General features: G+C 38.5%; 1 protein-coding gene across 3 annotated transcripts; it reads left to right on the forward strand.

Moving 5' to 3' along the window:
• The first annotated feature begins 2,190 nt into the window (after positions 1-2,190).
• On the forward strand, positions 2,191-11,835 carry LOC138060695 (allatostatin-A receptor-like). Of its 3 annotated transcripts, none has more exons than XM_068906548.1 (2): positions 2,191-2,318; positions 10,741-11,835. In XM_068906548.1, the coding sequence occupies exon 2, from the start codon at positions 10,760-10,762 to the stop codon at positions 11,816-11,818; it is 1,059 nt and encodes a 352-aa protein (XP_068762649.1). In that variant the 5' UTR covers positions 2,191-2,318; positions 10,741-10,759; the 3' UTR covers positions 11,819-11,835. The 3 variants fall into 3 exon arrangements, with proteins under 3 accessions (XP_068762649.1, XP_068762650.1, XP_068762648.1); XM_068906549.1 differs by lacking the exon at positions 2,191-2,318 and adding an exon at positions 3,914-4,117; XM_068906547.1 differs by lacking the exon at positions 2,191-2,318 and adding an exon at positions 9,103-9,285.
• Positions 11,836-13,462: the final 1,627 nt, after the last annotated feature.

Raw genomic sequence — 13,462 nt, forward strand, 5'->3', positions numbered from 1 at the left:
ATCATTGATTCATTCCTCACGGGACCATTAGAACCCACAAATGACCAGCTCCCAACGTCAGTGGCTTCATAGCTCAGTTGGTTAGAGCGTCGCACCGGAATCGCGAGGTCACGTGTTCAAACCCCGTTGAAGTCCTGAATTTTTCAGGCTTCTCTACGCAATTGTAAAAATTGCGTTCATAACTGCGAAGATCATAGCTTCACTTGATTTCATATCCGCAGTTCATATATGATTCATTTCATATACCATTTCATCAATGTTGAGTGAGTTAACAAAACCTTCAACATTTCTTTTGTTATTGAATGAAGTTGAAACGGTTTGCTTCCGTCTTTCAACATATTGGGTATACGCGTGCACACTTATCGGTCTCTCAATCACTCATACATGTCCGTTTCCATAGCAACAGCCGCTGCAGCCTTGGACTGAATACAAGGCCTCTCACTCTTGTGAAGCTTTGTTGCATTAAATGCTTATGATGTGTTGAACCTTTTGCCCACCCCGGCAATCAACATCGTTCAACATTGTTCAACAAAATCGAACGGATGTTCAAGCCGTTTCCCGGACCTTTAGCAGCTGCTATTGAAAGGTACAAAAGACTGGCTTGCTACTCAAACCGAATAAAGACAACACAATAAAAACAATGACTCGGACTTAAGCTTGAAAACGAAGCTGCATCAATACCAAGTATGAAATAGCTAGCTAGCGCTTACAAGAGATGTTATATTGTCCCCTCTTTCAACCCTCAAAGGACCTCACTCCTACTTAGGGTCTTAGGGTGAAGAAATGGGGATCCATTGTGTTTTACATTGTGTGGATCGCTTAGACCTTTGTCGTGGTACACCTCTCCAAATTGCGCCGCGGCTTGTTCGCGAATTCTTGATATTAACCTCTGTTAAACAACAGAAACTCGTCAAAGTAACATCGAATCATTCGAACGATACAAAGACGGAAAGGCACGTTCGAAAATTGTAGTTACTGAATGCTGTCATCCATCCAATATGTGTAAAATAGTGTTTTGAGCGGAGTGAAGGTGTTACTTTCCTAAATAAAAATAAAGATAATGAAGATGATGATGATGATGATGATGACGATGATGATGATGATGATGATTGTTGTTATTATTATTATCTGCGACTGTAAAAAGATTGCACTTCCTGATGCAGATTTTTCTTCCGCAAAAGGATAGGGTTTTTCAGTAGTAATTGTTTTTCTCTGCTTTTAGTTTAGCTATAGCGCTGATCACGCTTCCACGCTTCCGACCCTAACGGGGATATATTTTGAGCTTTTACTCTGACAACCCCTTGGAATTAATAAGATTTGCCTCTGAACAAGCATTGGTTTTCTTAACTCAAATAATCTTCAAAAAGAACACAAGACATCAAATACAAACCCATGGTTTATACAAGAGCGAGAATACACTTAACACAAAAAAGTGACAATGCGTTAACATTATGGACAGGAAGCTAAATCATAAGCAACCTGTCAGTTTGACTATATATACACGTCATTTCTAGGCTGAAAGCAAACAATAGTAATTTTGTCTTTCTTGCATTTTTCTGGCCTTCTGTCACGTTTTGTCTTTTCTGACAATGCGAGCCCCCTTGTTTTCAACTTGAACCTAGGAATATTCATGCTCTGTATTCTGACATAAAATGAAGACAAACGTTATTTACCTCCGGCTCGATGTCTAGAGCAATCTAAAAAAGAATCTAAGTACAAGTTGTAAATGTGTTTAATAGCGGTTATCAGTTCACATATTAAGTTCTAATGCATTACGTGCTTTACTAAACGTGACATGACTCAGTTGTGACTCACCGGAAAAAACTCATGCATGTTCTTGAATTATCCGAAAACAGCTTTTGCGCGTAAATTATTCTTTGTTTGATTTTGATTGATTTTTCTCGAGAGTGATGAAAACCCGCAAAGAAAAAATTTTTTTTGAAACCTACAAAAAGTTGATAAAAAAATCATTCTGAGTTTGAAGACGGACCCGATTTCTTTAAAATACATTCACTTACGCAATGACCAAAGCCCAGCTAAATTACACGGAAATTAAATAACCTTTTTGATGATGAATTTCTAATTAGGTAATTAATTCTTATTAAAATCGGCGTTTTATCTGTCAATCAGTTCTTCTCGGTGAGTTAATTGACGTGGCACGTTGTTTATCAGCAGAACTAAATTACATCTGGGGAATAAAAAATATTTCCCTTGTAAAACGAACAGAATCAAAGAATAGTGCCGTCTCTCGCCATTTCGTACAGCGCTTTGACAAAGCTGCACGCTCGCGCGTTGTTGTAAGACTGGAATCAAAGAAGGTGAGTTGATGAGGCTAGCTGCAGTGACAAAAATAATATTTTAAAAAAATGGCTAGAAAGCAAAAGCATTCAGATGGACTTTGGATCGTGTCCTTTAAAAATTATAATGATACATTTAATAACAGAATATATGAATATAAGATTGAATTTCGTAAAAATATAGAACAATAGACTCAACGCTCGTAAAGCCGCTGTTTAGCTGAAACTTGTGTGCAAAACGTTTCAGGAGGTATTGCACCGTGTAACATGGTCGGTTTCGTGAAACTTTTTTGAACTTCCGTTGCGAGGCAAGTTTCGCGAAAAGTAGAACCGCTTTCTACTTCTGCAACGGTCGCAGCAATCGTAGCGGTGATAGAAACAGGAGTTTCACCGAGTAACACCACTTCTTGATACTGTTCTCGCTTAGTCTTGTTACGCTACGCTGTGTAAGCCAATCAGATACCGGCTAAAGCCATGTACAGTAAAAAACATTTGGAGACCAGTTTCAACGTTCCCGAACGAGTTTCGACCTTTCATGTTACACGGTGCAATGCCTCCTGAAACTTGTCTCGCAGCGCCGTTGCACACAAGTTTCAACTAAAAGTTTCAACTTGTAACAGCGGCTTAAGGGCTGCCTCCTCCTCAAGCGAGACGAACGCGAAGCGCGATGCACCATTGGTTTTCAACGGATAGACGTCTGGTTATAAACCGTTTTGGGATCGTCTTGGGATCGTTTTGGGACGTTTGGTTATCAACCGTTGGGATCAACCGTTTTCAGTTGGTTGGGGTTTGGTTGATCAACTTTTTCAACCGGCATCAAACTAGGTTGAAACGGTTGAAAAAGCATTGGCAGCGACCGCTGTCGTTTACGCGGGCTCCTGCCGAGTTGTTTTCCCTCAACTTGTCAACGCTGAGAAGTCTGGTAATAACTTTTCCCAGAAGTTACCTCGTTTCAACCGAAAGCGGTTGGAAAATTGTTCTATTGGGAAACCTCAACCGCTTCAACCGAAACCAGTCGCGGTTGAAACGGTTGATCCCAATAGAACACGACCTAAGATCATATCTCAAATAAGTAAGGACAAGAATTTGTCGTTTTCAAGCCAGTATATAAACTCCGTCTTATGCTTTTATCCATTATTTAATGTGATGAATGCACTTTGAGCTCCAGATAAAAGGAGAGAATGATATAAAAAGAATTATTTGGCCTCCAAACAGAGGGTTAAAGACGAATAAATCGGACCGTTCCTGATAATAGTAAGACTAAGTGTACTGACGCTGCTGGCAAGAAAGTTACGGTTACCATGAAAATACTTTTCTAGTTTTTTTTTTTTTTTTGAAAAACTTCATGATATTTGTACCTAACAGACAACAGTTACTGTAATATAACAAAATTTTCAAAGACCCTTTTTTTAAATTGAATTATTTTTATCAGCAGTTTCAAACTACAATATATGAATATTTAGACTATTGTCTCATTTTTGTCGGAATAATTTCTACCCGTTTTATTGTATTTTATATAAATATTTGATCAATGGTACAAATAACGCAATTCATCCTTATGGTTCCACGTGATTCTAATGGAAAATTTGTTTTGAATCTCTCTAAAAAAAGCAAACAAGCAAAACAAAAATTGTGTAGAAAAGTGCCATCTTCAAGGTGTCTGAAGCAGAAGTCATCAACAGAAGGAATTGATTTGCGTTTTAATGTTAGTTGACGGCAAGTAGCGTTCCTCTTGGGTAGAACATGACCGTTTCTTCTCTTGTTGGCTAAACTTTAGCCAAGGCCACTCATGGACAAAACATTTCATTCTAAGAATACAAGTAAGTTTTGATTTTGCTCCTCAAACACCGGCGGCGCGGCGGCAAAGTTATCCCCTTTTCCTAAACGGCCCTATCACCATTTTCGCTGTTTTATAAGTTTGCTTGTGGCGAAAAGGAACTGATACTCTAACAAGAATTAAACTATGGCTAATAGACATGGACTCACATATCCTGGCCTAGTTTCAGTGTTTACGTACTCGGATCTTCGGAACTGACAGCACTTTCTCAGTATTCCTAATTTCCTCTTTGAAATCATGGTCGTGGTTTCTTCTCTTAAGAGAAATGACCTCATACCTCTTTTTTGTCGAGAATTTGTGCTTGATTTGTTTTTGTTTGGAGCTCAAAACTCTCAAAAAGGCTCCCTTTGACTTTCAATTGAAAGCATTGAAGGTTAGGAGCATTTTTATCCAGTGCATTCAACTTGAAATCATTCCAACTGCGCTTCGCACGAAATAGTGATGATCGCAAAATAAAGAGGGGATAAAACTTTGGCTTATTGAAATAACGAAACTTGGACTTCAAAAACAGAAGATATGGAGATTTCTCTTCGGGTCAGTATTAGATATCAAACGAAGTCTTTTCGATGGATTCGCTTCAAGTTTCTGCGTAATCTTGGCTAACCAGCTTCTGACTTAAAATACGACTTGGGGAGGCAAGAAATCTAGAAAGTTCTAATAACCAAACGATAAAAGATTCGCGTGTAGAAGATTAAGATATCACAATTAAAAAAAAGGAAATCACGAATAGATCTCTTATTATGTCGTATAAAACCAAGTATTTAGATAAATAATTACAAAATATTTTTTCCGAAAAGGTCACGAAGTTTGGTGAAGCTTCTTCCAATACCAAAGATTTTGGTACTTGCAAAAACTTGCAAAAATATTTCCCGCCTCAGTGCTAGTATTCCGTTGTGGTTATTTTATTTATAACACTGAAACATTTTTTTCCTTGTTTCTTCAGATCTGGTTCTGATCTGCATGTTAATATTCTTTTGAGAATAATTAACTCCTTCTGTCCAAAATAGTTACGAATATATAAACTATTTTGTATTACTCAAACGTAATAATGCAACATAGGAAATTGTTTTGCGCATTGCAGGAGTTATACCCTTTGCGAGTTTAATTAAATTGAAATTTAAAAGAGACTTTTTACTTTTGATTGAAAAAAAAAAAAAGAAACATTTTTGGGCGTCGCTCAGTTGCCATATTCCATATATTGCTATATATTTGTAGTTGCCATATTCTTTAGTTAGTTCGATTTCGTTCTTTCCCTGGGTAATCAGAGGCCCCGTGGGGAAGTCGAAGTTCCCCATTCCGTTGACTAAAAAATGTGATCTAAAATAATTTTTGTAGCAGCTTTGGAGGAGGACTTGAATCAACTGCTCTATCAAGTTATCAAATTTGTTCAACATTCAGGGAGGGAATACTAAAAACACCCTAACCTAAACAGTCCCGATAGTTACTGTTCTTCAATTGAAAATGATATGGCAAACCAAGAAATTCTTTCGGCAAATTGAATAGCTCCACAAGGCACCTCAGGACCCCCGTCCCTGGCTACACCCCGGCAAGTACCGACAGCAGCTAAGATGAAGTCAAACCTCTACTTGGAAGGAATTTCCATGGGGCTTTTTAGGGACAACAGCGCTTAATTCGTCATGATTGAGTCAAGAAAATGCAGCAAAAATATGAAAAAAATCTCGAGACGATACAAAAACGTACTTGAAGGAGAAGCCTCAAATTCGCGTTGATGAAACGCTTTTTTCAAAATGATTTCTAAAGTCTTAGAACAGAGCGACAATTCTACAGTGGAAAGACCTCTGGTCGTACTATATCTAGATGCAGGGAATTTCTTGACTTTGTAGAAAGATTGAGGCCTCCACAGACCAGACATTTAGTTGTCGACAAGTAGATATCTAGTCTGTGGAGGCCCTGAATCATTTCAGAATTTGATCCATTCTAATTTTACTCAAGGATCTGTATAAAGCATACCAACACAGGAGTAAATGTTGTTTCATTTCAAAAGTAAAAGGGAATCCATTTTTCTTCTTCTCTTGTCGGAGTGGTGATGACAAATTAATTTGTGCCTGACATTGTCCATTGTGAATATCACACAGCTGGTAACTACTCAGGAAGTGCCAACGCTGTATACGTAGTTTTGCTGACCCCTTATTCTGATGTTTTAGCAACATGTCGATAGCTGAGTACTCGAAAAGAGAAAAGTTGGAAGTTCTCCTCCTTGAATCCTAACAAAGAAACCTAAGCGTGGCGGAACCGAAAAAGATCGAGTCCCTTTTCGGTGTAAAGTGATTCGCTTCTTAAAACGCCGATGTGATTAGCCTGTAGCAGTGCGAATGCTCAGAGAGAAAATGTGTGGAACAAACTTTAAATAGACAAACGTACGGGAGAACTCAACCTTTCATAGATCATCAAAAAAATGGCCGTAATGCGCCGATCAAATCGAAACTTCAACATCCCGTGGGGAATTTGACCTTTGCCTGAGTGGGGTGGGGAAAATTGAACTGGAAGTGTCAGGTTTCAAATGATTTTTTTTTTCGGGCGTCAAAGTCGCTAACAGCTATAAAACACGTGTATGGACGAGATGGAAGAGTTGAAAAGAAGAGATATAGCATTCGTGAGCGATATTGGCTTACAAAAAAGGTCTTTATTAAAGACGACAGGAGCCTACAACGATTGTTCTTTAGTAGGGTATAACAGACAAATCCGACGATAGGGTAGGGCATTCGAACACCGTTTTCGTCTGAGGGGGCGGAAATTTGAACGATCCAATCTTCCGGGAGGGGGGGGGGGGGATGTTGAAGTTTCGAGTTGGTCGGCGCATAAATATTAAGAAACACAGCAAAGTTCACGAGTATTAATCTTCACAAAAGAGAGCCGTCACTTTGTTTCGAATTGTAAACTCAAACACCATAGAACATGAAAATTGCGGTCTTATCAGTGATTTCCACAGAAATGCACGACTTTTAACAGGCCTCAGCATGTCAATATACAGGCAAAAACATGCAAGATACAGCTAGTGATTGACAGATATTTCAGCAGAACGGACATTTCACGCGCATTTTGGCAGGTTAACTGAAGCGAATACGATATATCAATCATGTGCCAATCAAGTGTCAAAACCCAGTTATGTTGTCTTTGCAAACGCATTCTATGATAGACTCATATTCACCTTTCATTTTTCAGTAACCATTATTTAAAATTGGCATTGCGTCAGATTACGTGGAACGTCACTTGGCAAACGGCAAGCTACTGCTTGTCGAAATAGCATTAACATTTTCTTATCCTAACTTGTCTCTCTCCTTTTAGAAACTGCTCGATTCCTGTAGATGACAAGCAAAAAGTTAGCTAAAATCAAACAAGTTTTGTTTGAATTTTGGCAAAACGAAAATTTCAGTCTCAGCGTTTGTCGCCAATGTGTCGGCCATCGAAATAAATATTCTTGAATTTCACGCTCATCGAGAATAGTAGCAGGCGGTCGGAACAATTCTCTTTTTATAATGGGAATAAACATATTTCGGAAATGAAGGCCATCATATTTCAAAACCCGAAACGCTTCAAAATTAATTACTGCATGGTGATCAAAGATACAAACGACTCTTAATCTTAAACAGCTGCCTTAGCTCAGTTTGAAAAGAGCGCACTGACTATTATTGATCAGGTAGCGCCGGGTAAAAAATCGTTAAGTTTTCGTTCCTTTTAAGCTCAATTGCTCTAGCAGTTAGTGTTACGTTGTCATTCACTGTGTTAGATCGGGAACTTTTGACTCGTATTACGTTCAAGTAAAAAGCAACAAGAGTTGTTATATATTTACAATATGCCGGGTGATTGGAATCACTTTGTTACTCGCAGTTAGATGCCGCGATTCAGTGTCTTGGTTGCATATGCTAAAGTTACAACTGTCTTAAAGTGCTGCAATTACTCCCGTTGGACCAACTGAAAGGGTGCCCGTTGAAACAGCATGGACAAACCAATCTTTTTAACGCTCCACTTGTGCAATTTCAGTTTTGTAATGTGAATTAAAAGAAAGAAACAAATTTTTATTCCGATTCAAGTTTTATTTGCCGGAGGCGAACGATCGAACGAGATTCAATGCGCTTTTTTCAGCTCTTATCCTCTTTTAAAACTAAGACTGAGAAAACTCTATTCTCATCTATGGTGAGAAACATAGGCGGCTTATTTTACGGAACCGCTCTATTTAAAGCATAGTTTTGACTCTACTACTCTACTACTACTCCCCTCTACTAACTATGTTTAAAGCGATGCAAAAGTACGGGAAAACAATATCACATAACACCTAACAACAAAAAGAGAAAAGGTGATCTCGCACACGGACCAGTTCATATTGTTTTCGAGAAACTACGCTAAGAGATTCGGTAATTGAGTAAATGATAAGGACCAAATTGCCCCTTGTTTCCAGATGAATATGTATATATGTATGTACATTAATGTATTTATGCTTCCGGGAGATTTAGAACATGATTTGCAATGGCCGTGTTAAATTAACATGTTTTTCACGAAAAGCCGCGACGATAATTGGAAAGAGCTAAAAGTAAACTGTCGGTCTATTGTCAATTACTTGTCAGTGTGGATTATAGAATCCTAATCCAGAAAAAAAAAACAAGATTCTTCCTAAATGTTTGCTTGTACGTGAGGATTTTCTCTCTAGGGCAAATAGCATGACCTTTGTCGGTGATAAATCATCTTTTTCCATCATAGTTCCGACTGGTGACGTTCGTTCAGTTTTAATAACTCAAGGGAAATAGGAAGAAATTCTCGCACTTACTTACTCCGGCGCCGTGTATATCTTTGGAATTATTTTTCGGCACATTTGTTTATCACTTTTCAGAGACGTCCAACTGTTATTCCCCGAAGTTATAAGGGAGTAACGAATGATAACTTTAAGACTGTACCACATGACCAGAATTGGAATGAGGGGTTTTTAGGCGGGACGTCGAAACATCCTCTTTCATAACACCAAGGCACCCGGTGGAACCATCACTCTTGACAAAGGCTTGGTGAAATCCCTTTTTTCTTCAAAAGAGCAACATCTCTGTAAGAATTACTCCGTAGTTCAGGGAAAAGAATACCGCTATTTTTCAGTACATAGAAGATTTCGTCGTGGATTACGTTACGACAGCTGCTTCTGTCAAGGTAACCTTTCACTAAGAATTCTTGTGGCACATAGGTTGAGTTCGTAGTTCATATCGAAATAAACACTTTAAAAGTTAGGTTTTAGGGAGCATTTTAAGATTATAATATTTCACCTCGATCTTTTGTATTTGATGAAGCGTTTAATGGTCCAACTGGTTTCCAACAAAAGAAGAATTATATCGTTTTTGGACAACAATAAGTAGATCAAACAATTGTCCGCCAAAAGAAGTAGAAGGAGCTTGAGTTTAGAGCGCCAAATAAGGCACATATTTTTATGTTTGTATTTGGCTTCTTCGATGTTCTTGATGAAATCTTGCTGATCCGTCTCAACACATAATCTCTTATTTTTCAAGTACTCCTGGAGAAGTGCTGAAATAAGAACGAACCCAAATTTGTTTTTCAAAATTGTTTTAAAGAGCTGAAACAAAAACTGCGGCAGCTTTATTTGGCGTGTTCAGCTAATCTATCGAGAATATCTTTCAGATCTTTTGAGATGTCAGTTGCCTCAACTCCACTGAGTAGGCTAAACATGACCAGCAAAGTATCTTGAATCAGCAGCTCGCCTTTGGCGTTTAATTTATCGCAGTTTGCAACTTTCTCCCTCAAGGATAGTACGCAACGAAAATGCACTTCAGTAGTAGTTGCTTGTTTAAATGCCCCGGCAATCACTTCGGTAGGTAGAAAACTTGACCGTTTGTAGCAGCCATGCGGATGCACTATAAACTACACGTTCGGTAATGTGACATAACCAAACTGATGACTTTAAGAAAGACTTAATATTCGAATACAATACGACGAGCAAGCCAATAGAGATTTTTGTTCAGATTAATTGTCGTTTTGACAGAAATTATACAAGAGTTAATCATCTCTTTGTTTCATATTTCCACAAAGAGTGCGAAATCATTCTGTCAAATGGGTAAAATGTTTGTCATAATTCCATATTATTATGTTTTACACCTCAAGAAAGGCCAAGAAGACAAATAAAAGAGGAAACATAATTAATCATCCTAGGAGCTTTGATTCCGTTCCGGAAACGTTTTAGAATAGTACTCTATCGAAGCTATCGTAAATACTTTAATTACGGGTACTTTGTATGCTTTTTAAACACAACCCTTGCAAACAAAAACAAAGCGATTGGGCATGAAGCCTTCTTTTATTTTACATCATTCATAACTGTCATTAATTTGAGACTGATTTAAAGTTTTTCGTCAATACATAAGCAATGAGTACTAGAGCTTAAGGTGTGGCACAAAACTAATATCCACTGAAAAATAATTTGTAATATCCGCTACAGATAGTGCAATAACTATGTATTGAATTTTCTGTGACAGATTCAAAGTTTATTGATTGATAAATGGACTTAATATTCATTCGCTAGTTTTTACAGAATTCGATCAAGATCTGTTGCCTGAAACTCTTATAACAAAAGCTCATAACATCTTTCCTATTTTTCAGGAAAACATCGAAAAAGAAAATGCACACTGGCTTCGCAATATTCTTCTCGATACTAATATTTATTAACCTTGTGGGAAATACGCTGGTGATTCTTGCTGTTACGCTGAATAAGTCCATGAGATCACCAATCAACTTCCTCCTTATCAATCTCGCAAGCGCCGACATGATTGTTGCAGTCTTCATTGGCATTCCTTTCGTAATTACACCTTCTATCTCCCACCCCGAAGGGAAAAATGGAATTATTCTCTGTAAGATGTTCACTGGCGGAAACATTGGTTGGATTGGTGCGCTGGCATCTGTCTTTTCTCTAATTGCTATAGCAATCGAACGCTACGGAGCTGTAATGTACCCTCACAGCCGAAAAGGAAAACTTACAAGAACCAAGCTTCTAATCCTTATTGTCATCTGCTGGTCGCTTTCCGCCCTTTGGGCAATCCCTGGTTTTATGGCTGTTACATACATAAGGGAGTTTCGGAGTTGCGGGCACATGTGGTCCAAGCCCGTTTACGGGCACTTTTATACCGTTGGGTGGTCTGTGGTGGCTGGTGTCATCCCCCTAGGCGTCATGGGATTCCTGTACTCCAGAATGGTCTATCGCCTTTGGCTCAGAAAGGAAAACATTCGCGAGGAAACCCAGAAAGCTCTAAAACGCCACCGCAAACGAGTGACAAAGATGGTTGTCTTTGTGACTGTCATTTACGTGTTGTGCTGGGTTCCTGAGCTTTTGATCTACTTCCTTGGCTTCACTGGCACCATCACGCTCGTTGGAATTCATCACACAATCGCCTCTGCTTTGATCGTTTTCAACTCCAGTGTTAACCCTATTGTCTACAGCCTACAGAGCAGTCAGTTTCGAAAACATTTGTCGGAACTAATTTGCTGCAAAAGGAACAGAGTTTCAGCTATGGAGTCCATTGCTCCCTCCAGCATATCGCCAAGACGGCAAGAAATGGAAACGGTAGAGGAGGAAGAGGGAGGCTTAGCAGGACACCCGTCCCATCACGGCATTGAAAAAGTCACATCTGAGAAAATTTTGATTCCACTTACAAATGCAACCGAAGATAATATTAAAACCTGACATTCGCTGAAAGGAAAGGAAAGGAACTTTATTCAAGTGCCCAGTCGTTCAAGCGCTTTAGCACTAATTGGGGACTTTGTAAACTGAAATTAACAATTAACGCAAATCAAGGCTGAGACGAACCTTTTCGAAATCTATGGCATTTTAAATATAGAGCGATCGCTGTAACTAAACCGGTAGAGACAAAAATTCAAATACCTTTAAGACTGATCAGTAGAAACTAATAATACAGGCTCTACACCGTCGCTCAGCCCAAAATCCAATCTCCTGTTACTTAACAACAACAGCAACAACAGTGAACTTTATTTGCATGACTGTAACGTGAACACAGCATTGCAAAAGTGTCGAAAGCATGATAATTACAGTAACTTACTTTCCAGGCTGAGGGTACAACGTTGATAAGGTAAGATTAACAAATCATAACATTTATCCAGTATTCCAAAAAGGGGTCCAATTAATTTGTCTCTCATTTCAAAGCACGATGAGATGAACACAATGGATTGAAGGTCAATATAGTAATGATTAGAAATTCTTTAGTTGTGATATCAAATTTTTATGAGATAATTTTCACCGAAGTGAAGGTGGCTAGTGGTGGAGATAGTATATTGAGTGAGATAATATCGCACAAAAAGTAATTTTAATTCATTTATTTCTGCAACGATTACAATGTTTTCGGGCGCAAATCCCAAGCGAGTTGCTCGGAGTTGAATGGCAAAGGATATTCGATCGGAATTTGAGTAGCCAATCAGAGGGCGCCTTCAACGCTATGCCCTTTTTTCGTATATACAAAATTGTATTATTATGCTTTGTCTAAGTCTATAGTTTCCTTCTTATAAGGTAAACTAAGATATCGCCGCTATTTTAAGCAAGTGTAATCTTGCTAAACCGCACATACTTTTTTGTGTTTGTAACCAGGCTGGCGTTACTTTTTTGCATGGTATAGCTACGTTATTGTAAATAATATCAGCTCGTTGAGCTCAAGAGAGTCGGTTATGTGTGGTTAAATTAAATTGAGTTCACTTAGCGCAAAGGTTCAGTGATTTTACATTGGACATTATTAATTATAAGATTATCTTATGAATTCGACAACTCAAAACAAGGGATCAAGAGGAAGCTGTTACTGTAACAACGGCTCTCGTTACTGGTTAAAACACTAGGAATGGAAGCAATGGAGCTTAATCTTAAACACAATAGAAAAGCACACTGGTCCATCTGGTCACGATTCAATGAATTTCATACCAATCCTTGTGAATTACATACACTGATAAATAAGGACTTTTCAGGGGCCATGAAAAACAATCATTTAAACTGTCTAGTGTATCTAATAGATAGTAGACTGGAAGTTTGTTGATAGGGACATCATTTATCATTAAGTCGACAACTCGAGTTGGATCTGAAAAATAAATACGCACAGGAGCCCATCAGTACGAGCCTCCAACTGGCTTCCCTAGGTGAGGTAGCGTTTTTCCTGACCTCTCTATTTTTAGAAATAACTTTTTTGAATTTGCCGCGCTAATTAAAGGCGTTTACTAAGTGCCCTGCATGAAGGGGCTATCCAAGATGGCGGCCGAATGCGGGAAACAAGCCTCAAAGTCTTGAAAACGCCTTCCCGTTCCATTTTCAATTGTTATTGACGTTTATAAA

Source organism: Montipora capricornis, chromosome 8 (genome assembly GCF_036669925.1).
Source record: "Montipora capricornis isolate CH-2021 chromosome 8, ASM3666992v2, whole genome shotgun sequence".
NCBI lineage: Eukaryota > Metazoa > Cnidaria > Anthozoa > Scleractinia > Acroporidae > Montipora > Montipora capricornis.